This window comes from Athene cunicularia (assembly GCF_003259725.1).
Source record: "Athene cunicularia isolate RWA chromosome 17 unlocalized genomic scaffold, athCun1 chr17_part1, whole genome shotgun sequence".
NCBI lineage: Eukaryota > Metazoa > Chordata > Aves > Strigiformes > Strigidae > Athene > Athene cunicularia.
The window spans coordinates 10247299-10272470 of record NW_020799122.1 but is presented as its reverse complement, the minus strand read 5'-3'; the positions used below and the strand labels follow the sequence as shown (position 1 = coordinate 10272470).

At 48.4% G+C, this 25172-nt stretch overlaps 1 protein-coding gene across 10 annotated transcripts in view; it reads left to right on the top strand.

The window, feature by feature from the left end:
• Positions 1 to 20637, top strand: part of EHMT1 (euchromatic histone lysine methyltransferase 1) — a 121682-nt gene extending 101045 nt beyond the window's left edge. For 9 of the 10 annotated variants that reach the window (XM_026860764.1, XM_026860767.1, XM_026860768.1 and 6 more), the window contains 11 exons: positions 1398 to 1499; positions 2240 to 2344; positions 4988 to 5142; positions 5951 to 6118; positions 6498 to 6642; positions 7618 to 7695; positions 8891 to 9006; positions 11251 to 11337; positions 15727 to 15805; positions 18621 to 18796; positions 19085 to 19322. In XM_026860764.1, coding sequence (XP_026716565.1) covers positions 1398 to 1499; positions 2240 to 2344; positions 4988 to 5142; positions 5951 to 6118; positions 6498 to 6642; positions 7618 to 7695; positions 8891 to 9006; positions 11251 to 11337; positions 15727 to 15805; positions 18621 to 18796; positions 19085 to 19268 — 1395 coding nt within the window. In that variant the 3' untranslated portion in view covers positions 19269 to 19322. Of the gene's footprint in view, positions 1 to 1397; positions 1500 to 2239; positions 2345 to 4987; positions 5143 to 5950; positions 6119 to 6497; positions 6643 to 7617; positions 7696 to 8890; positions 9007 to 11250; positions 11338 to 15726; positions 15806 to 18620; positions 18797 to 19084 lie in introns of all 10 variants that reach the window. The other variant, XM_026860763.1, reaches the window with a different exon arrangement.
• The last annotated feature ends 4535 nt before the right edge of the window (positions 20638 to 25172 follow it).

The following is a 25172-nucleotide window of genomic DNA, read 5'->3' as shown; positions in this document are numbered from 1 at the left end:
AGTCTAGCCTAGTTTATTATGTTAATTAGTTTCTTGCACCAGATTAGTCATCTTTTTGAAAGCAGCAACATTGCAGTTTAAAATCAGCTCCAGTGATTTCAATGAGAAATCTGGACATTAACTGCTGCAGGCGGGTGCCAAGCCTGCCCAGCCCAGCCCTGCAGGTCTGCGGGACCGAGGGGATGCTGAGGACAGTGGTGGGGTGGGTGGGGGCTTCTCAGGCCGCAGGGTGAAGCTGTTGGTCCTGTTAATAGGATGTAAAAGCCCCACTCAAAACCTGCAGAAACTTTATATTAAAATATGTCTGCTCTCCATAGGGTTGAGAAGCTGCACTTGGCTCATGCTTATCTAAGGGGAAAGCTGTGGCATTATTCAGATGTGACAGGCACTTACAGGGGTGTAGAAACCTCACCTTTACCCCAAGAAGCCCACACAGTGTAATCCCTGACCGTAGATGTCCCATCCTTGCTTGGAGGGTTGCTCCCTAGCCCTGTGCCACATTCTCCGCTCAGCTCCATCCAAAAGCCCTCACCTCCGATGTTGCTTCCAGGGGTTTAGCTGGAAGGAGTCATTTTGGTTTTCAGTCTTTCATTTACTTCTCCTTATTTCCTGGTCTCTGGGCCTTGCTCTGTGCTAAGCTCTTGGGATATAAATGCCTGATAAAAATCAAGCTCCAGCCGCTGAGATCCTTGGTGTTAGTGTGGGAGTGTCTCCGCCATGACTCACAGCCTGTCCATCTCCACCAGATCCTGTATTCTCATCTCCCAAAGGCATTTTTCCTTTCAACCTTCATGGGTTTATTTTTTTTATTTCCTATCTCAGCAGATGGCTGCAGGCATGCTGGAGACTTGGTCTCTCAGGAGGCTTCTAGCCCTTGTGCAGGACACCCCTTTGCCCTGCTGCCAGGTGCTGGAATAAGGCCTTGTGCTAATAAAACACATCATAAGAACTGTATAAACGGAGCATTTCAGATTGAGACAAGGCTGCTTTTCTGATGTAACATGCAAGCTCTGCCTCTGCGAGGGATTTGTGCTTCCTGTTGGCTCTCAGCACATGGAGAAGGGTTGGAGAGGGTCTGTTGGGGAAGGGGAACATCAGTCTGTGAGGGTTTGGGGCTGGTACCTTCCCTAGGCTTTGCAGAAGCATCTCTTTCTGTAGCCTTTGCACTCTCAGTCTCCTACTCTGCATGGGTTGCACCTCTGAGCTTTGTGTAAAGCTCCCTCTGCTCAGTGCTGATGTTGGTCGCTGCTGATCTCTCCCCTCCTGGTAGTGGGCTGGGTGCTTTTGGAGTCCTCTGTGAACTTCTCTGTTGTTCCTGAGCATCACTGGTGTTGTGCAGACATGGGAAATGCTGGGAAGGGATGTCCCCTGAGTGCTTGTTCTGTGGTTGTGTCCAGGACGCGGAGGGCTCCACGTGTCTGCACTTGGCTGCCAAGAAGGGGCACTATGACATTGTTCAGTACCTCCTCTCCAACGGGAAGATGGATGTCAACTGCCAGGTGAGACCTTCCTGCAAGGGGCAGGAGCTGCTTTGCGCAGGTCAAGGACCCAAGTTTCAGCAGCGTTGTCTGCACAGAGGTTACTCAGATAACAGTCCTGCTGCTGGGGGGCACCTGGAAAACATTATAGGGCGAGAGTACCATGGGCATCCCGGTCTGCCAGAGAAGGCAATCCCCTCCACTGACCTCATGGAAACTTTCCTTCTCCATGCCTCCATTTTCAACTTCTCCTTGACCATGAATTTGCTGGTGGAGCCTGTTGCTCAAGGGTGTTACTGTGCCCCTCCTAGCCAGGTGGTGTTGGGATCATGGACATGCTGTGGGATGGATCAAGCCTGGCACTCGCCATCCCAGAGCTTGTCCATTGCCACAGGGTGAGGCAGCACTGCTTTGGGGTTCCTCCTTCCAGGTGAGGGCCAGCTCCCCCAGGCTTCTCAGGGAGCTTTTGTAAGAACTTTTACACGACCTGGGTGTTCGTTGTGCCTTTTGGACAGTCATGCCCAAACTCCAGCCTAATGAGGTGTGTTGGTTCCAGTCACTCTGGGCTCTGCAGGACCCTGAGGGACCTCTCCCTGCACCAGCATAGATACAAGGAGAGTGATAAGACAGACCTGGGGAGGGAAGGGATCTGTGGCTCTCAGGCAAGGTGCTCCCTGCTGTGGCTGCCGAGGGGTTTGTGAAGCCAGCAGGAGACCGACTTGCCAGTTCTGCTTGTCTCACCCTTTCCTTTCCCTCCTCAGGACGACGGAGGCTGGACGCCAATGATCTGGGCCACCGAGTACAAGCATATTGAGCTTGTGAAGCTGCTGCTTGCAAAGGGATCAGACATCAACATCCGTGACAATGTAAGGTTCTTCCTGGAATCTATTTCAGAAATTAACCACAATTTCTTTAACCACAATTTAAAGACCAAACAAGCCCAGGGAGGCAGATTCTGGGCTCAGTGCAGGGAGGTGCGGTGGTCCCTTGACACAGGTGGTTTGGGGCAGTGACTGAACAGTGTCTACTGGGAGAATTTTCCATTCTGGGAAGAAGTTTACAGGCTGACAAGTCCCTTTTCCTCCAGCTTTTCCAGCATAGCCCATAAGGATGCTGTACGTAATATTGCAGGCAGCTCTGTGCCTTGCTGCTTCTAATCCACCTGGGTCTACTGTGCTGCCACCAGGCAGATCCCCCTTGAGTCCAGACTTACCTGGTCTGCATTGGTCACAGGCCAGTGTGCACTGGGCATGGTTTAGGGGCATCCTGTGTGCCTTTTGAGGAGCATAAGCTTGTGCTCGTGTTTTCTGGATAGATTGGGCAGATGCTCTGCCAGCAAGTACTACAAGCCTGGGTTTTCTTAGTCATAACAGGCATGTAGCCACCAATGTGGACAGAGTGTGCCCAGGCTGGCAGCTCAGCATGCTGGAGCTGGCTCTTGGCCTGCTCTTCACCTCTGTAAATCCTGCTCGAGTGGGATGTACTCTGTACTTGAGTCCCTGGGAGCTCCGTGGGCCCAGCAGCGCTATGTATCTGGCTGTGCCAGCCAGTTTCACGGGGATTTTCAAGTAAGCAGAGAATATACAAGGGAGATGCTGTCTCCTTTTTTCCCCAGTCATCCATGTTTCTGTTGAGGAGACTCATTATATCAACACTGCTCCTTTTTTTCTTAATAGTATGTTTTTATTTTTTCCTTTTTGTCTCTAAGGATACTGAAACCTCAGAAGTACCTGCAAGTCAAGCTTGAGTGTGAACTGTGATGCAATGAGCTACTCCAGGCTTTGGCCCATAGATGTGAGATAGTTTGATAAAGGAAGGTTAACTGGCTTCACTGCTTTCTGCCCAGAGGTGTTGCAGTGAAGTACCTACCCTGCCATCAGTTCACACTCTAGCATGCCTCATGGCAGGATATTTTCTTGTCCAAGGCTCTTAGTGCTTTTTTAATCAAGGGATATAAGCAGCTGGTTTGTATTTGTCTCCCTAAACTCTTTGGTTTGTGTCTTGGGTGCTAGCAGGGGTAGGTGTTGGCATCCTTGTCTTACGGGTCTTAGAAAGATCCAGGTGTTGCTGCGGAGTCACCATCCCCAGTCTGAAAGCCCCTTCTTGGTAGGAGCCTCATTTCTTTGGTAGCTTAAATAGTTCCCAGGCAGGCCCAGATCTGATACTGTTCCTAAAAGCAGAAGTCAAGGTGAGAGAGGGGGCTTTTTGGGTTGTTACACTGCTTCAGAGCCCTAGAGTCCGAGCAAAACTGACTTGTTTGATCTGTCACAGAAGCCTTTTGGCTGTTACAAGATCACACATTAAATGATGAAAATCAAATCAGCTCAGTCAACAATTTACTTGAAAGAAAAGTATCCTCTTAGCAGATATATGTGTTGCATATCTGTTACTGTACCTTCGTTCAGTGTCTCCTGATTGCAGTTGTTAAGAAGCAATGTCACTTGTGCTGGGAAACACCATACTCAGCGAGAAATGCTTTTGATTGTAATTATGCTGCTGTTAGGCAGTAGCCGATGCAAGGCAAAGTAGCGAGTCTAGGTGTCTGTAACCTGTCTGAGCAGCAGCATGTGCTGTGCAATTGTCAGGATTAATTTTTTTCTGTAGATTGGTATGTGATATGATTAGGGTTTTTATTTCTAGATGTTATCATAATGGGAGGCAGAATCCATAGAGAAAAAGGTCTCCCCACTCCCTAGTGTATGTTAATAGCCTCCCCATTTAAGGAAGGATCTAAGTTAATTTGCAATGACTAAAAGATGTGCTTTAATTTTGCTTTAAAAAGGAAAAAGAAAAGTTAGGTGATCATTGCTATCATTGCACTGTTGTAATCGATGTCTTTAGAGCTTGTCACGGGGAAGGGTTCAAAGTGTGCTGCAAATTGCACTGTAACAGAAAACAAGAGTATCATCGCTTAAAATATCTCCATCCCAAAGATGAGTGTTCAGCTATTTCTAGTGCTGCTAGTGAGAGATGAGTACATACAGTATTTAAGAGATGCCTGAAGTCAGATTGATTGCTTTACCTGTGGCTCGTGGTTCACTTTCTAGCACCTTCATATACCCTATAGCTTGTGCTGTGCTCTTCTCTTTAATTTTGTAGCACTGGGAGATGTGCTAGCTTCCCTGTCTGTCTGGGCTGGGGAAGATCAGCTTCTAGCCTTTTCCAGCATGTTTGTTCATGTCTGTCACCTCTCTCGTGGATTGATCCAGATTGTTTTGTGCCTTAGAGACAGACGATTTGCCTGCGTCTATAAGGAAGGCGATGGACCGCTTTGTGTGCAGCCTCCCGTTCTCTGGTGTGCGGAGGCGGCTGGAGTGAGAACTCCCTGTTTGTCTGCGTGGAGATTTCCCTGCCCATCCTGGCAGTCCCAGCCAGAAGGAACAATGTAGGGAAGGAGACTGCTAGCCACATGTTGCATGCTGCAGGTGTAGAGCTGAGGATGGTGAAGTCCCAAAGCGATCGGGTTTTAATGCACTAAACAGCCTCTACTCTGTTTTCTTTCCCTCCAGGAGGAAAATATTTGTTTGCACTGGGCTGCTTTTTCTGGCTGTGTTGACATAGCAGAGATACTGTTGGCTGCTAAGTGTGATTTACATGCCGTGAATATTCACGGGGACTCACCCCTGCATATTGCAGCCAGAGAGAACCGCTACGAGTGTGTCGTGTAAGTACGGCTCCAGCCCTGCCACTTCTCTCCTTTCCCCTGGCCACTCCTTCCTATCTGGGTGCTGGCTGGCAATCTCGGGAGATCCTTTGAAATACCTTTGGCATTTAAGCACAGACCAAAACTGGGATGGAGGTCTTGTTTCTCCATTGCCTTACTCCTCGGGGTGGTGGGTCTGAAATATCAGAGCTGGTGTAAAAAAGATGAGAAAATGTGGAGTGGTCTTGGAGTCTCTGGCAGAGGACCTGAGGGGCTGTGCTCAGCCTGAGCTTCCCAGCAGAAAGGCATCAGGCATCTTTGATTAAAGCTTTTTTTTTATTTTCACAACTAGCATGGCATAATATGGTAACAGGGCTTTTCCTTTGCTTCATCACTGCTGTGAATAAGGTCATCATGTGTAGTCACCAGAAGCTGGTGAGTATAAGCAAGGGCCAAGTCCAATGCTAGTTTCCCGTAGGACTCTTCCATTTCCAGCCTACTCTTCCACCCCATATCTTTCCCCGCCAGAAAGAGTTTCAAGCCTGTGTGAAGTTAGGCTGGTACCAGCAAGGTACCTGTCATGCCTGAAGCAAGGCGAGGTTTGCCCGGAGCTCTCGTGAGTGCCTAGAGCTCCAGTCTGTGGCTTCTGCCAGCGCCTTCACGTAGAAGGATTCACTGAACCATGCTTAATAAAGAAAACTCAGGTGATTATTCACTACTACAGACTCTTCCTTGTCCCTTGAGGGCTGGCTGGAGGATATGATTCAGCTCATTTTCCCCTTGCGCAGTTTCTCTTGGGGGTTGCTTATCCTTTCTTGCTGTTTTGCAGTCTCTTTCTTTCCCGTGGCTCGGATGTCACTTTAAAGAACAAGGAGGGTGAGACTCCGCTCCAGTGCTCCAGCCTTAACTCTCAGGTCTGGGTGGCCCTACAGATGAACAAGACTCTCAAAGAATCATCCGCTGACAAGCCTGCCCAGATAGAGAAGGTCGTGAGCAGGTGAGATTACAGCTGGCTTTGCTTGTGGGTCATGAAATAGAGCCCTTTCACGGGGAATGCTGGGGGCCTGGTTTAAGAAGGGACCGTAAGTGCACGCTTAGCTTTTTAAACTGGTGTGAAGGTCAGTTTGAGCTTAGCAAAAACTAAGCACATGCTGATTCAGACCATGGTTTGTAAATTCATTCTCTGAATGGAAATATTCAAAGAACAATCTGTAAGGCAGGGTGGAAAAAAATGAACTCTGTTCTAGCCTGAATTGCTTTCAGGCTTTGAGTGCTTGTGATCAAAGACAGTAATTCTGCCCCAGGATGGCATCTGAATGGTTGGGGGGGGGGGGAGAGCTTTTCTTCTGTGACAATTCTCTTTCTCCCACTAACAGAGACATCGCCCGGGGTTATGAGCGGATCCCGATTCCCTGCGTCAATTCAGTGGACAGTGAGCCTTGTCCTAGCAACTACAAATATGTTTCACAGAACTGTGTCACCTCCCCAATGGACATTGATAGAAACATCACTCATTTACAGGTGAGGGATTGTGTGTATCCACATGTTTTTTCCTGTCCCGGTTGTCTACATTCAGTGATGCTGCAGTGCACTGCACCTCAGAATAAGTTTTGCTTTCAAGATGGGGTTGTCTACCCCTAATACTGCCATCAGATTCCAGGCTGTAGTCCTAAACTCCAGCTCTTGCACTAGGAGTTTGTTTTTCTTCATTTCCGAGACTTAAGCTAACCTCTGTGTTGAGCTGTGTGCTGTAGCATCAGTCATCTGGTGCTGGCTGATGTGGCTCCTGTTCATCCTTTTCCTCTGTTGTGTATCCGGAGAGTTAGTGAGTTGTTAGGAGACCTTCCTCGTGCCGTCTTCCTACTGACTGCAGCATCGTGGCCAAGGTCTGCACTGTGCTACTGGTAGTTCTCGCAGGGCCAGGTTGTGAAAGCAGAGGTGGGGGAAGCATAGGGTCAGGGTGACCTTCCTCTGGTCACAACTCTCAGGAGGCTGAAGTGAAGGTCCCATGCCCAAGCCGTGTTGTGCAGCAGCTGGTGGTGGGACTGTGCTGGCTTGGGGAGCGCTGGGGAAGCAGCCAGCTGGAGCACCTGTGTGGGAAGAAGCAAGCAGCAGGGAAGGACTGAGACATCATGTTGCATCGTCTCCCAGCTCTGGTCCTTCCTTGAATCTTTCCTTGTCCTCAAGTGTGGAGTACAGCTCATAGGGCATGGAGGAAGGTTAGTAACACAGGGGGACATCCTCTCATGAGAAACGAAGGTGGCTCTGTAAGAGATCCTCTCCTGCAAGCCAGAGTCCTTCGTTTAATGTTCACTGCACACAGAAATAAATAATGCAGTAAAAATGCCACTGAACTGATGAGGCTGGTTATCTTTCTGGCTAACGAGCTGCAGCAGGAGGTGAAGACTTGTGCTTTCCTCTCTGAGCCAGTCACAGAAGTTGTTCTTTCAGTGATGTGTGTGTGGTGTGGCATTAATCCCTTTTCTTATCTTCCAGTATTGTGTATGTATAGATGACTGCTCCTCCAGTAACTGCATGTGTGGCCAACTCAGTATGCGCTGCTGGTATGATAAGGTGAGGACACAGAACCTCCTGTTGGGTTAGAACAGTGTTTGCGAGCTGAACTTTGCACAATTCGGGATTTATAGTAGTACCTTAAAAACAGTTCCTTGCACAACTCCTCTACTTTTTGTTTTAAAATGCCTAAAGTTGTAGTCTCAGCTTTAAGCTCCAGGTGATAATAACAAAATGCATACTCAGGGAAGCTTTTCTAGTGTTATTTATTTGTGTTACTGTCATGCCAACTGAGCCATTAATTATACCCGTGTGACAGAGAGCACTTAATAATCCATGCGTGAAATCAGCTTCCATTTCAGAGCAACACAGAAAATGCTATAATATGTAAACAAGGAAAGGGTAGTAGAGATTTTTCCTTTTTTTTGTGTGCTTTTATTTATTGTGATCCTTCTGGATGAAGGCAAAGTAAAGATGTTTTAACTGCAACACTGCCAGAAGCCTGGTTTGGTTTGGGTAAGGATGCTTCAGTCCTCCAGGGAGGTTTTGAGGTTAATATTTGGACAGGTTCTGCTAAGATCAGAAGTTCTGTAAATCTCTGCAAGTTTCTCCCAGGGGGAATATTGGCATCTTTCTTTCCTTTGTAGCCATTTTATTTATGCCTTAATAGGTGATTACATCTTTCAAGCCTTAAAAGCCAAATTTGTTAAATATGATGAACTGCGTCTGTCACTTCCTTAATCCTACACGGTTGGTAAATAATGGAATTGTAGCTTTTTGGGAAGTATTGTTTGGGAAGATAATGTGGTGTATTAAAGAATTTGGGTATACTGGCCTTGTACTCTGGAAGTTTAGGCTTTATTCCAGAGACAGACTAAGCATCTGCTTCTCCCCTCCAGCACTGCAAAATGATAATAGTGATGATGCACACCGTTTTTTTGCACAGCACTGTAGGATTTTTTTTTTTTTTTTTTTGTGGTGAGTAGGGTGATGCCAGGCAGCAAAAATCTAGCCAGTCTCTTGCTGTTTGTCAGCTGTCAGTGATACTGGTGAGTTTGCCACTGTTGGATAGAGCAAAACCACTGCAGAAGCTGAGGTCTGATGCTGGTTTTGGGGAGGTCAGGGCATGCCTCCACCTTGGGGTTCTCTGGCCTGTTTCTACACTCAGGTGAATTTCTGCTCTTGGCCTGCCTCTGATTTGGAGGGGTCACAAGAACAGACAACTAACCCACTCTTGAATGCCTTTCCTCTTCAGGACGGCCGACTCCTGCCTGAATTCAACATGGCTGAGCCACCACTGATCTTTGAGTGTAATCATGCGTGCTCGTGCTGGCGAACCTGTAGGAACCGGGTGGTGCAGAATGGGCTCAGGTGAGAAGGAGGATCTAAATGCAGCTTATCTTGGCAAGACCAACACTAAACTCATGAGCTTTCTGGCTCTCTAGTTTTGCTCACCTGTAAACCCACAAAACCCCAGGAATTCCCGAGATGAGACAGAAGTTGGGGCAGGTGCCGCTGCAGAGTGGTGGGATGCAAGTGGGTTCCTGTGTGGTGCCGGTGAGAATGAAGCAGCAGGGGGTTGGTGAGCTCAGCTAATATTTGCACTCCCCCCGTTGCCATCACATGGGAACTGTGGCGTTCTTTCATCAGCTCAACCATGAAATATATAAATGGTTTGTGGGTTTGCATGAACAGCCTATATGTAACTTCTGAGGTGGAGATCTGTGAAGAAAATAACAGCAACAGAAACTGCAAAGCCTTAATTTAGAAGATCTTTTAAGTTAGCAGTCTATATTAGAAATATAGGCCAGCATACCCAGACTTGGCTGCTTAAAATTTCCAACTCATTGGCATGAGTCCTCCTGAATCAGATACCTGAATACCTGTTGGCCTTGGCAGTGCAGATTAGGCTGTTTGGATTTTGGTGCCAGCCTAAAAATGTAAATGTCTTGTTTTGGACCTCTGCTATGAAGAAGTTTGCCGCTGCACTAAGTTCAAAGGAATTCCACTGGAAAAAAATACTTTTGCAAATTTTTTGTAGTACTGACAAAACTTTTTTTGCAAGCTTTGTAGTTTCAGTGACATTTTGCAATGTTAAAAATAAGTAAGGAAAAAGCTCGATGTGTTTCCACAGAACTTTACCTCTCTCTGGTTTTTGCTGCCAAGCTCCAGAGCTCCGGTGTCTATGTGGGTGTTTATTTAGGAGCTGTTGCTTTTGCATTTTTGCCTTGCTAAAGTGTTTCTCTGAAAGACTGGAAGGGTGGAAACCCAGCCATGAGTTTGGGAGAGCAGCTTTGTTTGGAAGCTGGCGGTAAGGTCGGGTGCTTGGTAGAGCTGTGCACAAGGTCCCTGGGGAGATGGTGGAGGAAACCTCCTGCATTTGGGCTGCAGTGTGACACATGGGTGCTCCCGCTCCACTTTCAGTGCTTCCTTTATCAGATTTGCTCCAAATTAACTCCGCTCGGCAGCGCATATGTTTCCATCTGGCAGGCTGACCCACCTCAGCTGGGAAGCTGAGATCGGAGCCTAAACCTGAGCTTGGCTCTCTGCTCTGCCGTGATGGACGAGGCAAAACATGGGGGAGCTTTCTCCAGCCTGAAATACAGTGTTATAACCAGAGTGATTGTTCTCGTGAAGTCATGTTTAGCCCTGATGAAGGCTCCAGGGGCTGTGAGCAAACATGAGAATATGCACAGCCCCTGGTTTGAGCTGACAGTGCAAAGAGGGAATGGGTGGGTGAAGAGGAGAGAAGTACTGGAAAAAGCAACAGTGTGACGTTAAGGTGAGCATCGGATTTCTCTTTATGCCAATAACAGCATTGCTGAGAGTGGGTTTTGGTTCCCTCAGGGATGGAGCAAACCTTCCCTAGCCCTGGAAAATGTTCATCCTGCACTTAACTCAAGTTCTGGCTGAGCAGGAGGCAGAATGACTTACAGGATTGTTTCTCTGCCTATAAACTCCCATCAGTAAAATTCCACAGAGCAGCTATTACACCAAGAAGTTTCAAGTTGCAGTGTTTCTTCCTTGTCTTTCAGCCAGGGAGCTGGATATGATAGAGTTGCTAAATGCACTAGCCTCAGCAGAGGGCAAAGGGATTGGCGCACTTAGCTCAAGGTGTTCATTCACCGTAAACTCCCTGCCTCCCCCCTGCAGCACCCCTCCCTGCAGAGCTGCACCTTCCACCTTCCCTGCCTTCCCCTGAGCGCTGGGGGTGTGCATGGAAGGGAAAGGAGATGCTGCTGGTGGGATACTGGTGTCCCACGTGTAAATCCATGGCATAACCACACAGAGCATCCAGTCCCATACCCTCTTCCTCAGTCCCTAGGTGTGCACCTTGCAAGGTGCAGCTGGGCAGGGAGAAGAGGTTGGTGGGTGCCTGTCCCTTGTCCCCAGGCAGTTTCCATCCCAGCATCTGCCCACGTGCTCAGGGCAGCCGTGGGAGTGGAGCGTACCCACAGTGGTGTCAGCGTGAGAACTGGGGTGGTTGAATATTGAAATCAACTCTGAGTTTGTGGTGGTGGAAGGTTTCTGGATGTTTTGCTTATCTCTCTATGAAAATTCGTTGTTTTTCTGTGGAGTGCTGCTACTAACATGGCTTCATTTCCTCTTTTCCAGGACTCGATTGCAGCTTTATCGGACACAAAAGATGGGCTGGGGTGTGCGAACGATGCAAGACATTCCACTGGGAACCTTTGTGTGCGAGTAAGTTGTTCAGCTTTCATTAGCTTATGCAAACACATGGCTTCCCAAGGGCCGGGAGGGTTTGCTCCTCTCTAAGGAGAGATTTTCACAGAAATATAACTGACATCAAGCCGAGCTGCTTGTCCTCAGTCAGAGGTTTCCTGACTCCATGTCCTGCAGTTTGTCCTTTTCCTCATAGCGTGGAGCTTTCTCCACACCTCTCTGTCTTGCTGGTTTATATTCTCAGCTCTCTTTTACCCCTCTGATACACAAGTGATGGGGGAAGAATGCATTTGGGTTGTGCTACAGATATGCTCAACTCATGTGTTCACTGTGGATATGGTCACTTAAGGCCAAGGCAATTTGAAACAACTTTTTTATATCAGATCTTTTCTGCTTCAGTACTGACTTCTCAAGAGGTTTTCCAGTGTCAGAGCTCTCTGGCTTTAGTCTGATTCAGCAAAACAGTGAAGCACTTGGTGTTAAGCACATGTTTCGGTGCTGATTCGATAAAGTACTCGAGAACTAAAATGTTCAGATTTATGGCAAATGAAAAAACTGCCATTGAACCCCACAGTTTTTAGGCTTTAAAGTGGTATATGTACTTTATTAAAAATTTTGGAAAGTGTTTTCTTGATTGCAATGCCACAGTGAGTGAAGACCTAAATAGTGCTGGACTTGTGCCCTTCAGGAAAATAGGTGCTGGAGTGTTTTAGAACCAGTTACTGATGTTTTATAGAATTGGGGCAGGGGATTAAGTAAAATTATGGCAGAATTAAAAAAAAAGGAAGAGAAAACTCTGCAGTGAATTGGCTAAGTATTTCTTCCATGTGAGGAGCTGCCAAATGATAAAATGTTTTTTTCAGAGGTAAAGGTTGAAACTGCAATTTGTGGGGAGCGTCTCAAGTCTGTCTGCAGGTGGGGCTTCCTGTTAAGTACCAAAGGTCTTGGTGTCCTGGTTCAGGATCCGGAGATGAGCCAGAGCCTGGGAGCAAACAGCTCCCAAACAAAAAAGGCACCAATTTAACTAAATCCTAATGGAATGCTAATACACGAGATGAATAAGCAGTGGGGACCAGGCAGCCCAAGGAAACAGAGGATAAGTAACACAGACAGACACATTGTGCAGCACATCAGAGCTGATAGGGTTCAGATACCACAACCACACTAACTCTTCCCTCCACCCTTGCCAGGAGCTGCTGACACTGTTTCAGTGGTAGGCACTATCTTCTTCATTATCTAAATGAGCTGCATACTAAAAATTAGAGCTAATTTATGTCTTGCCTGTACATGTTCCTCCTTGTCCCCATCACTCTCACGCACACATGTTATTTACTCAGCTCACCAGCTCCAGTCCTTCTCTCTTCCCCTAGCCAGCTGCACTGCTGTCCTTCCTGTGAGTCTTTACGTGCAACCTATAGACTTGTTTTCTTCTTTTCCTCCTCTCTGGCAAAGAAGCCCATGTGCTGGCAGTACTCAGGGGCTGCTTGCACACAGCAGCTCCAAGGATTGGCTCTTGTGGAAGAGCATTTTGCATTAAATGTCTGGATTAGAGCCCTGAGCAAGTTGTCTCTTTGTACAGGGGTTATTACTCTACTTTGGAAGGATAGTTGTATTGGTGTAAGGATGACTTGTGTTCCATAATTTTTCACATATACCTGTAGAGGGGGGCAAATCTGGAGTAATTCTCACAACACTTTTATTTTGCAAAACTCTACTGGTCCTGACTCTTTCTGTGTGTAAATGCCTTTCTTACACACATACTGCTTTTCGGCCCGCTGCTCCATACTTCAGACACCTTTCAACTTCTCTCTGTAATCACTCCAAAAATGTTTTTCCTTTCTGTTTTTGCTTGCAGGCTGCCCCTCTGGCAGCCCGCAGCAGCTTCTGCAGGGAGCGTTTAGCAGTGCTCAGAGCAGTTTGGCAGCTGGGAGTGAGGCTTGACCAGTGCGATGGCCAGCCAGCCCTCCCACTGTCATCACCAAGATTCCCCAGACCCTTCAGCTGCCCCAGACCCTTCAGCTGCTCCAGAGCCTCCAACTAATGGCCTCCAGTACCTTCAGCATGGTCCTGGAAGCATCAGCTTAGTGAGGAAGGATGCAGCAGTGTCAGCCTCCCTGCCCTGCTGGGCTCCCATGGAGTTTTTAGGCTCTTCTGCTCGCAGATGCTCAGGAGCGTGCTCGTGTGCAGGTTTCTCGCTGACCTCCAAATTTGAAACTTCTTAGAAATGGCTGTTGCTCACCCTGTCCTGACATTGCTGTGGGTTGTTCTGAATCTGCTCTGTTCGTGGTTGGTTGGTAGATAGTGTAGCTGCTCATTCTGGAAGTGGCACAGCTGGTTAAGGGCTTTTGCTGGAGAGGCTCTGAATTAGTGGGATGCAGAAACCAGAGGTTTGTGAGGATCTGATCCTTTTCCTTTCACTGCACGTCCATTACGTGGGTTTCAGATATTTTGTTTCTGTACAAAACAGTGATATTCTAATAAGATACCATCTGCATCGAACCAGGTATTTTAGCCACACCTTCAGCCAGAGAAGCCCCAGGTGTCCTGTCCCCCATGCTGTGGAAAACACTGGAGCCTGTGCTAGAGACTTCTTGTTGCTCTTGATTTTTGCATGGAGTGTGCTCTGATCTTGCAGTGATGAGTGGCAGTGTAAAGCTCTGAAGTGTAGTTACTTGCCATCAGCATGCTGAGAAGAAAGATGCTGGCTTGACTTTGGGAGTTCTTAAATGAAGAGGCTGATGCTCCTGCTCTTTTTTGGATAGGAATGTCTCTTGCACATCTTTCCATAACTTTGGACACTGGAAGTGTGGGAACCATTTGTATCTTTAAGCAGTGCTGGAAAGGAATTGAGTTACAGGAATAGTCTTTAAAGAAACAACAAACCAACAGTTTTTAATTAATTGTGTTTTCTTGTTTCACTGAGTTGTAAACCTGAAGTGGCTGTCCCTGAGCAGAGTGCCTCTCCGTGCAGCATTATTCAGCTTTTTCTCAGCTTCTGCTGACTGCCGTGCCATGCTACAGCAATTTCTCTCCCTTTCTGGCCATCATCTTCCTATTGCTTTAGGTCACCGACGAGCGTGTGATTTCCAGTAATGCCGCAGCCTTATGGGAGCACTTAATAAATAACAAGATGCAGTGGGGGCAAACAGGAAGATCACACACAGTGGCAGCCTCCTGCTCTGGCAGCTCAACTTGCCAGATCACTCAGATTTGGGAACTGCAGCCAAGCGATCCCTTGTCACGGAGCGCGGGGGTTCTCTCCACGTTAATGTTTCGTGGCTCTTCTCTTCCCCAGCCCTGGAGTTAAATGCTGCCTTGAGCCACGGGGGGAGATGGGTACGGCTGGTTAACACTTCAGAAATGCCTTGAGAGCTGCGGAGGAATGATGTGATTGTGGCTGCTGATCGTGGAAGTCTCCATTGATGCTGTGAAGAATATTTATTCATATTGTGAATTCTTTGCTTATAATTAATTAGTGTTGTATTGCAGGGCGGGAAGACTTACATACCAGAATCCACTGTGCTGTTGTCATATCCTCCCTGTGACTCAGTTCCTTTCCTGTTGTGTCTCTCCCTTTGATTGCAAGCAGGGCAGGGCAGGAAATGTTGAACCTTGACAGTCCAAAACTCTCTTAAGATGGAGACAGGGAGACAAATGTGGGGACACCAGTGCAGTGAGAACTCCTGCAACAAGGGAGTTTGTATCAAAACCAGCATCTGTCTGGGTGAGAAAGGTGGTACGTGTGCTTAGTCCTTCTCAGCAAGCCGGGCCAAGCAGTGCTTGGAGTGCTTGGAGGACCTGGTTGTAATCCGCCTTGCACCTGCTTTTGCAACAGGGTGGTTGTTACTGGGATCACAGCTCTGCTTTGAGGGGGATTGCGAAAGAAGCCTAGATCCTTCCAAGGATCCTGCCAGGTTAGGTTAGACCTAAAACTTTTAAAACAAAACTTTTTAATGTAGGTAGCTTATCTAATCAGTCAAAATACCCTGGAAAATACAGGAAGGACAGAGACAAATATTTTTCTTTCAGATGTAAACAGCACAAGCACTGCAGTGGTGTATAGGAGAGCCAGGGCATAAGTCTGACCATGAACATAAGGAGAATTGGATTAATGTGTTGATCTTGGCCAACAAAGAGATTTGCAAAAGGAAGCATAGTCCTCAGGAAAAAGTGAATTTTGTTGAAAGTAAGACTCCATTTTTAATATTGAAAGTGTAGCCCTGAAAAGACGGAGTTTGGAGCCAGATTTTAGCTGTTGTAAGTTGGCAAAGCTCAGTTTGTCTGGCTGGCTCTGAGATGACCTGTGCTACTAAGGCTTTATCCCTTTCTTTCCCGTTTCCCAGAAAGAGATGTTTAAACCCAAGCTTGCGTGAGCAACTTATTTCTGCCTTTCCTGTTTGTCCACAGGTACGTTGGTGAGCTGATATCTGATTCCGAGGCAGATGTCCGTGAAGAAGACTCCTACCTCTTCGACCTTGACAACAAGGTACTGTATCTGGAGGTGTCTAATGAGATAAACCCAAGGTCTTGCCTCTGCAAAAAAAACAAAGAAAATGTTTGTCTCCATCTTGATGTACGGCATGATCTGAAAGCCTGCAAAGAGCAGAACTACACCCTCGCTGCATTTTAGTCAAAATACAGAGCAGTTGAGGTAGGGCTTAGGGCTTGTTAAAATGGTAACAGAGCCCAGCAGTGCTGGGGCACTGCGATATGTGCTGCCCACACCAGTTTTGATGCAAGATGCTCTTCTGTCAAAACCGTTTGGGCATCCTGAGTTCAGTTTTTGATACTCAAGTGAGTACATGCACGCTTGCAGCTGTGTTGACTGGCAGCTCCCTAAGTTTTTCATAAAAAGATGAGCTGGAATACTAAAGAAAAAAATAATGTACACTTATAAAGGGATCCATCAGATACTGTGGCAGTACTTGAGGCTTGTTCTGCTGGTAGTTATCCTGCACTGCTGTGTGGAGGGTTTTCTCAGAGCAGAAATCTTGCTTTGAAAAGTGTGATATAAAGCTTTTAAGCAAGACCATCCCTTCAGACTTCCCTTGGGAAAGGAGAAGAGGAGAAAGGTGAGCTGAGGACTCAGAGGAGTGGGGTGGCTTCCAAGGAAGGCTGTAAAACAGTCTTTTTTCTATCATCAGCTAGTGGTGACAAAGGAGCTTTGCTTTATTTTTTTTCCTTTTTTATTTTTAAAGTGACACACATTCAACAACTGAAAAAAGGTAAGTAACGAGTCTTGTAGTCAGTCTGAAAACAGTGGGGTCAGACGGTAATTAAGAAGTTGAAAAGCAGCAGGGACTTCAGCTAGGTTTGTGCATTTATGAGCAAAAGCCTACCTGGGCCTTGCCTTGCCTTTAGGTTAGCCCCTGGCCAGCTGCCTTGAGGCTCTTGTGAAGCCTTCTGTGAAGCAAGGAGGGAGACCTAAATACAGGCATAAGCATCATCTTTTTTCGGGGTGTCTTCGAAGTGGAGCATCTGTAGAAAACCAGGCACCAAGTCATGGAGTGATCATTAGAAGCAGCCTGTCGGGCTGGGCGGAGGAGGGCAGGGCAGAGCCACCTGGGTCTTGTGGCCTCCCGAGAGATGGGAAGTCACTAAGGGTGTGAACCCCAACCCTGGTAGGGGCAGCCCTGGGGTCCGGAGGAGCAGCCTGAATGGGCTTGTGCTGTAGTGAGAGTGGTTGGGTCGTCATTTCTGTGGTCCCTGTTCTTTGAGTTGTCCCTCCAGGCTGGTGAGTCGCTCCGTATGCCAGGTCCTGCCGGCACATCCCATTCCGTGTCTGAAAGGGCAAACATCAGAGAGCCAAAACTCACTGCCGTTGCTGGGTTCCCAGGAGGAAGACATAGCACAACAGATGCTCCCTGAGCTTCCACTGGTTAAAGAGATGGTTTTCTCGTCTCTGTACTAGAGAGATGGAAAAAACCATGCTATTTCTGGGACAGACGGAGTTGAGTTCTAGCTGCTGTGGTTGCTTTCTGTTCATGTTCAGCCGCCCCTTGTCCATGTGCAGGCTCATGCTCTGTAGTCCTTGCTCGCACACTTGGCCCTGCTGTGAGGAGAGGCAGCGGTCGGGGCTGCATGCTGACCCCAGCCTGCCTGCAGGCCAGAAGGGCTTCCACCGGGCAGCCTCCCTTCTGAGAAACCCCAGGGCCTTCCCACTCTTTTAGAGGGAAACTCATCTCACCCCGGAGCAGGTTCACAGTTTCTCCTTTTCCTCTCTGGTTGCCACTGTGTGACTCTTAGTTCCCAGTACCACCGCAGCAAGGTGGGAAGCAGTTTGCTTTGTGACTTCTCCTCCTCAGTAGCTTTGCAGTGAGGACGCTGCCCGTGTTGGTCAAGACAGCAGGCTCCTTTCTTGAAGATGCGTTCATCTTGACTTGCGTGGTGGAGAGCTCAGATCCTTCCAGATGGTCACTAGATGTGCTAGTGGGTGATGTTGTCCTCACCAGCCATGGCATTTCCATGGATGAAAGTGAGGGGGTGATGAGAATTACAATTGAAATTAGAGCTGGTAACACCATGTGATAAGGACCGTGTGGGGTGACACCTCCCCCAGTCGTTGGGACATCTTCCCTGGGCTCCTGCACCAGTTGGGTGGCGTGATCTGGCACAGCTCATCCATTAACAATTGCAAGGTGCTTGCCCAAAAGGGAGTTTGAGCACTGCTAATGGATCCTTTTGCTTTTGGCCTCTTTGCAACTGAAATTAGCTTCTGTAATTAAAGTCTCTGCTTTGCACAGTCATTCTCTGCTGGAATAAAAAATCCCTGAGGGGGGTTCTTTTATTTTCAAGAAAAACAAAATATTACTGCTCTCTTGGCTCTCTGGAAAGGGGATTTCTGTCTTCTCACTTTTGTTTTTATCTGCAGAAACCCGTGTTTTCTTGAGGCTCTGGCTTTGTGTTTCCAAGCTGTTGTGTTCGATTAGAGGACAGAACAGATGCCTGTTCCCCTATCCAGTGGCTTTGGTGTCTGCATCAAACATTATCCCTGGTCAAACTGGTGCTTTAGCAGAGCAGGGCTGGGGTGAGCTGCTGTGCCAGTCAGTGTCAGGGGCATTTTATAAGGTCTTTGGGTTTGTGGGGGCACAGTGCCATGCCGAAAGCTGTATTTTCAGGGTAGTGTGTGTTCAGCTCTTTTAAAACCACAGGGGGTGTCCTGCCCACTGGTGGTTGTTCTTGAAGCTCTATAGAGTATTAGTGGAATGACCAATAGTTTGGTCATTTGTTTTATTTAAAAGTAGCGGTAATAATACTAAACCCAACCTCATCTAATGAAAGATGCAACGTTTCTCTTCTAGGATGGAGAGGTGTACTGCATAGATGCCCGTTTCTATGGCAACATCAGCCGCTTTATAAACCACCTCTGTGAGCCAAACCTCATCCCGGTGCGAGTCTTCATGTCGCATCAGGACCTCCGCTTTCCCAGGATCGCCTTCTTCAGCACGAGGCATATAGAAGCCGGAGAAGAAATCGGGTGGGTGCTGTCCCCGGGGCTGCCCTTCCTGTGGGAGCCACCGCCTCGCTCGGGGAAGGGGGGAGTGCAGAGATGAAAGCTCTGCTGCTCCCGAGCTGCTTCACGCCATCCCTTTGCTCTCCAGGCCACGTCCCCAGAGTCCCCTGGGGACCCCTCAAACACTCCCCGTCCCCCTGAAGCTTTGCAAAAACCCGAAGTGTGGCAGCACGGAGGGTTGCTGACCCTGGGTGTCTTGCTCCGTGCGCTTCTGCTTTGCAGGTGACCCCATCTCTTGTCTCTCTCTTGCAGTTTTGACTACGGAGACAGGTTCTGGGACATCAAAGGCAAATATTTCAGCTGTCAGTGCGGTTCACCCAAGTGCAAACACTCGAGCTCAGCGCTGGCCCAGCGGCAGGCGAGCACCTCGTCCCAGGACACGCAGGAAAACGGGCTCCCCGACACCAGCTCTGCCACGGCAGCCGGCCCCTTTTGAGGCTTCGCTCCCCAGAGACTGACTTGTTTTAACCCTATAGATTCACATACTGTCTGAATTTCCATTTAAAGAGAAAAAAAATCTGAAAAAAACAAAAAACAAAAAAACAAAAAACACCCGCTCAAGGAAAGCCAAGGGTTTGTGACACTTAGGGCTGTGCCACCGACTGTTACTTGAGGAATAAGTAAAAGCAAATCCCACCTCCGTGATGTTGTTCTCCCCTCCCTGGTCCTGGAAAGCTGCTGGTTTTCACAGTTGCGTGTGGAGGGGTGGCTGTTGCATTTTTTTTCCATGCGAGCTGTCCTGGCCTCCGTCTCTTAATGTGCTAAGTGTTGTCAGAGCCAAGGGAGAGCCGCCCGTCCTCCGACTATTGTTAATTGAATGGATCGCTCATGCCAAGTCATCTCCAGTTCACTTGTAATAAACTTTGAATACTTGATGGGACTTTCTTTTTAAAAGCTGGGGGGAGCGGGGAGGGAGGGGGAGGTGCTGGCGTTTGAGTTTGCTTGGCACAGCCCCGGGGCAGGTTCTGCTGGTTGGTTTTTGTTGGTTTGTTTGGTTTTTTGGTTGGTTTTTTTGGTTGTTTTTATTTTTTTCATCATTAATTTCTCCCACATCTCGCAGGACGTTGCAGTGGGGCCTTTCCCTAGGAGCTAGAGGGCATTTCTAACAAATACCCTCCTTGTTACCAAATCCACTGGCTTTTTTTCTCTTCCGATGAGAAGAAACCCACAGTCCTTACAATCCCTTTGGTCCCTGGCTCTCTCCTGAGCTGACCAGAGACGCTTCCCCTAAGACCCCGCTCGCTCCCGGGCTTTCTCCGTTACAAACCAGCTCTCGTCTGCGCCACTCGGCCGTGTTACTGTCTCAGTGTTCGGTTTGTCCGTGGAAGGATTTCCCTCACCCCGTCGCATTAGCGGTTTTAGAGAGGGAAGGTTGAAGGGGATTGTACAAGACACTAACTTCTTAAGAAAATCATTTTTTCTTTTTTTAAAAATAAAGTGAATGATATATATATTATAGAGAACCTCAACTTGCGTCTGCCAGCTGGGGTGAACAGCAGACAGGACATGTCACGGCGAGAAGATCCCAGATGCCACCAGCTCGTCTGTTCCCATCACTTTTCTCAACGCTGGGCACCTTCGATTAATTTTTAAGCTACACGCTATGAGGTTTCAATAAACTGATTTATTTTTTACCATTACTGAAACATTGGGGACTAGCATTAAAAAGAAGAAAAAAAAAAAAACACAAAAAAACAAAAAAAGGCAAAACGACAACAAAAAGAAACCACAAAACAAAACGGTGCTGATTCTGGTGTGATTTTTGCTCACCACGTGAATATAAACTATCAATTGTATAAAAAGAACAAAGTGATTTTAGTATAAAAATGCAGGAAAAAAAACAAAACTTTTTTTAAATTGTTAGTATTGTAGTGTGAATAAATTCGCCATCACCTTTTGTGTGGTGGCTGGGCAGGTCATCTTAATTTTTTTTTTTTTTGCATATATCTTTAAATACTGTAATTAGTGCAGTAACAGTTTTTTTTGTTCATCTCTTCTAGAACATTCATAATGCCGTCATGTTTATTATTATTATTTTTTTCTGTTAATGTTTTTGACAGTTTTAAAGGAGCAGTCTTTTGGCTCTGATCATTTTCTTGTTCTGTTTTCAATGAAATCAATAAAAAAAGAAAAAAAAAGTGCTTTAAAAGGAGTTTGGCCTTTTTGTCTGCCATGCTGGTAGGGATGGCACTGTGTGGGGCTGGAATGAAGGAGACTGGCCCTGAGTCCTCTCATCCTTGGGCTTAAAAGGAAAATTAGGAAAGAAAAAAAAAAAAAACCCAACCTGATTGTGAGGGGAGCGTTTGGGTTGGGTTTTAAATTTTGTAGAATCAGTGTTAAAGGCATACGATTTGGGAGCCTGGACTCACTGTGGAGTGGGTGGTGCTGGTACCCACCTCTGCGCAAAGCTCGATGTAGGCTTTGAGGGACCTGTGATGCTTCCCCATCACCTGCATGGAGACAATTAAATTAAATTAAAAAGGCCAAGGATAGAGGTGAGGGGGAGAATCTTCTACTTGCGAGCAAACCCCAGGGACATTTCCTATCACGGGAGGAGGCAGCGGGGAGGAACCGCAGGGCTCTGCAGGTTCCTGGCTCGGCCAGCAGCACTGACTGGGGCAGGGGCTGGGTTTGGGGGTGCTGTGGGGTCACGGGGGAGCGGGGCTGGGTTTGAGGGTGCTGTGGTGCGCACATCCCAGGGCAGCGGGGCTGGGGGTTCCCCCTGGAGTGCCAGGCGGGTGGGGGCTGCTGAGGCGGCGTGACTAAGCACAGCCATGCGCACCCTCGCCCTCAACCTGCGTCAGGAAAATAAGCAACTCTGAGTCACTGCCAGTCAATAGCTCATAAAAATATTCATAAATGGTGGGAAAAGCCCGGCCCAATGCCAGCCAGGGATGGGAGAAGCAGGGAGGACTTCGGCCGTGGCCTCACCCGCTCACCCACCTTTCGCCCACTTGGCAGGAGACTTTGTCACCTGCAGAGCCCTGGAGATGCCCTCACCATCCTCACTCACAAGTCTGATGGCTCAAGGACAGTTGGTCAATAAAATCCAGTGGGATTGTTCGATGAGAAATGGGGTTTGTCACTGGAATTGCAAAGGGTCCCCGTTAGGAACAGCCAGAGCTGTCGGGGAAAGCGAGCAGAAGCCCTGAAGACACCCACATGCCCTCGCATGTCGAGGCCATTTAACTGCAGGCTAATGTTAATTATAATAATACATTCCAGTATTGTATAATTAATCATTATCATGAAAATAATACGCTTTAATTGAAGGAAAGAAGTGAAAACCCCCCAGAGAAATCTAATCTCTGAATGTAACTTTCCCAAAACCGTTTACTTTCCTGAGGTTGAGAGTGGGAAACACACATGTTTTCGGTGGGGTGTGGGGTCCCATGGTGCTGGTTTGGGTGCAGAGGGGATTTGAGCCCGGCAGAGATGGGTGGCGATTGAACACCACTGGCTTGCACATAGACACAAATAATCCCCAGAGCTATCAAGTGATGTCTTTGCTTTCCTGTGCAAATAACTGCAAATTAAATATGCACATTTAATGCCCCACCACATTTCCACAGGTAAGGATGAGCTGGAGAGGGGCTGTCCATTTTAACAGGCATTTCTGCAACGCCAGCGGGCCCTGCTCGGCAGCTGCTCCAGGGATGCAGGAGGAGAAAGGGGTCGGGGTACAGAGGCAAAGCCTCCTCAGCCACTCTGCTGACTCCGCTTGATTGGGGGCAGTGGTTTGTTGAGATGTTCCATTCAAAGGATGCAACAATTTTAATGTTAATATTTTCCCTGAAGCTACGCCGCTCTGTCACCAACTGATGGCTCCTTCTGAACCGCTGGTGCTCAGACTTCACTGTGCACACCCTGGGCTGCCCGAGGAGGTGTCTGTAGCTCTGGTTTTGCTTTTGTTTAAGAGAGAGCTTTCTTTTCTTTTAATGCAGCAAGAGCATCTGCTCAGGGCTTTGCTCTCAAGCAGCTGGTAGTCACTTTGCTCATGGCAGTTACCGGCACGGGAGGATTCCTTTCCCTTGTCACCCACCGCCAAGCCAGGCACGGGGCCTCACAGCCACCCTGTGTGGGGCTGGGAGCTTCCCCTCAACTCTGCTGAAAATGCAAAGAAACTTTCAGTCATTCATCTGCCTTTTCCTGGGGATTTTGGCATTCTCCTTGAAATGCTTTGCGATGTCCCCACAGTTGTGCAGCTGCCCCGGACTGGGGGGGAACAGGATCAGGGCTGGATGCTGGATTTGGGTGTTGAGCTCACGCAGGGCATGGGGCTGAGCTGTGGGGGGATCTCGTGCATCCTGCAGCATCCCACCCTTGCCACAGGGTTAGGAGGAGGGTAATGGGGCAAACCCCCTGATTTCACAGAGCTGGAGATGCTACTCTCCTTCCATATGTGGGACATCCCTGCTCCCATTCTTCTTCCCACTGGCCCTCCCCCAGTGAAGGCTGGGGACCCCCAAGCCAAGGTGGGGGGGTGCAGTGGGTCTGCACCGAGCTGATCTCTGCGGGACAGGGTGCAACAGCCCTTTTTGGGGTGCAACAGCCCTTTTTTGGGGTCCAGCATCACACTCACAACTCAGCGCACGTGTGGGGATGCCCTAATTCACTATGGGGGTGGGGCCAGGCCATTCGGGGTGCCTTGTTGGGGAGCTGGGCCATGGCACTGAGCTAAATGCTCACCTCCCTCCTGCACCCTGCTCCTGCTGGGCATCAGCCCCCCTATAGCTATAGAGAAGCATTGTACAGGGGTTAGTCACCTGCTCTGGGGCCAGTGGATGAGACATGGACGGATCAAATCCTGCTGCACGGGATCAAGCGGCATTTCCCTGTGCAAACCCTCTGTGCACTGAGCAGGTCATGGAGCTGGGGAGCTTGTGCTGGCACCACCCTCTGGGGGCTGCTGGGGCACCAGGGTGTTAGAAAGGCACCTGAAAGGCAGCAGCCATCTCCCTGCAGCTGAACTGGCCCAGCAAAGCCATAAACCTATCCTGAAATACTGGAGCTGATCCAGCTTCTCCTCTTTATAGAGTCTGTCTCTTCCTTTGTCCCACAGCCCTGACCTCCCTCACTGAGGAAATGTGGGCGAGGGCGATGGTTATCCCACAGCCTAGGATTGGCAGGTAAGAGTTATAAAATCTCTATAAATGTACAATTTTACCCCATGTCTCATTCCTCAGCCTTTGCCAGAGCTGGAAGAAATATTAGTTTATCTCACTGATAGCACAGAATATTCCCTCGTCTGCTGAAAGAGCTCCCTTATCACCCTTTTAATTTCCTTTCTAGTGCTACAGGGCAGGATGAAAAGCTACGGGCGCTATCACTGTTGGCAGGGAGAGTCCTTGATGTCCTGGCTGCTGGCTATGAGAGCCTCGCACCAGGCTGAGGTTCAGGTTTAAAGTCTGCAGACAGGGTGGGAGTGAAGAAGCAGGCGAGGGGAGAGGTGTTAATGCCAGGGGAAGCTGGGCTCAGCCCCTGCCTGTCTGTTCCCCGGGCATTAGCACTAATGGACTAAATGCCCAGAAAAAGTAAATACTGCTTCAGGTTTCCTGCAAGCAGAGGTGTGATGCTGCTGTTTCAATTGGGGTGGGAAGGTTGAACAAGGTCAGCCTCAAGCCTGAGTTTTCCTGCTCGACTCTGCCTTTTAATTTCTGTTTAACCAATGTGAGAGTCATTGAAGAGGACCCAGCACCCGACTACTGTTAAGCAACTGCTGGGCTTCCCACTTTGATGGTGACACTGGGTGGGTGACACAGGGGATGAGTCTCCCTGGATGTACCTGTGGGCCGTGGAAGGTGGCAGTGCTGGGGACCAAGAGAAGCCAAAGCCCCAGTCCCGTGGAGAGGAGCGTGTGGTTCTGGTGGTTTGACCTTGGCTAAATGCCAGGTACCCACCAAGTTGCTCTATCACTTCCCCTCCTTTCCCCTTGTTTTCTCAACAGGGCAAAGAGGGGAAAGAAAATAAGACAGACTAACCCATGTGGGTAAAAAACCCCCAGTTTTAATATAAGCAAAGTGAAGCAAAGGTCTGCACGCGGAAGCATAAAAAAGAAGACAGATTAATTCTCTGCTTCCCATGAAGAGGCGATGTCGGGCCTTCTCAGGGAGCAGAGCTCAAGTACTCAGAGTGGTTGCCTCGGAGGACCAAGGGTGCCTCCCCTTTCCTCCTTTCTCCCAGCTTTATACTGGAGCAGATGTCACATGGTCTGGAATATCCCTTGGGTCAGTTGGGGTCAGCTGTCCTGGCTGTGTCCCCTCCTGAGATCTTGCCCACCCCGTCCCACTGGGGGGAATGTCGGAAGGAGCCTTGGTGCTGTGTAAGCCCTGCCCAGCAG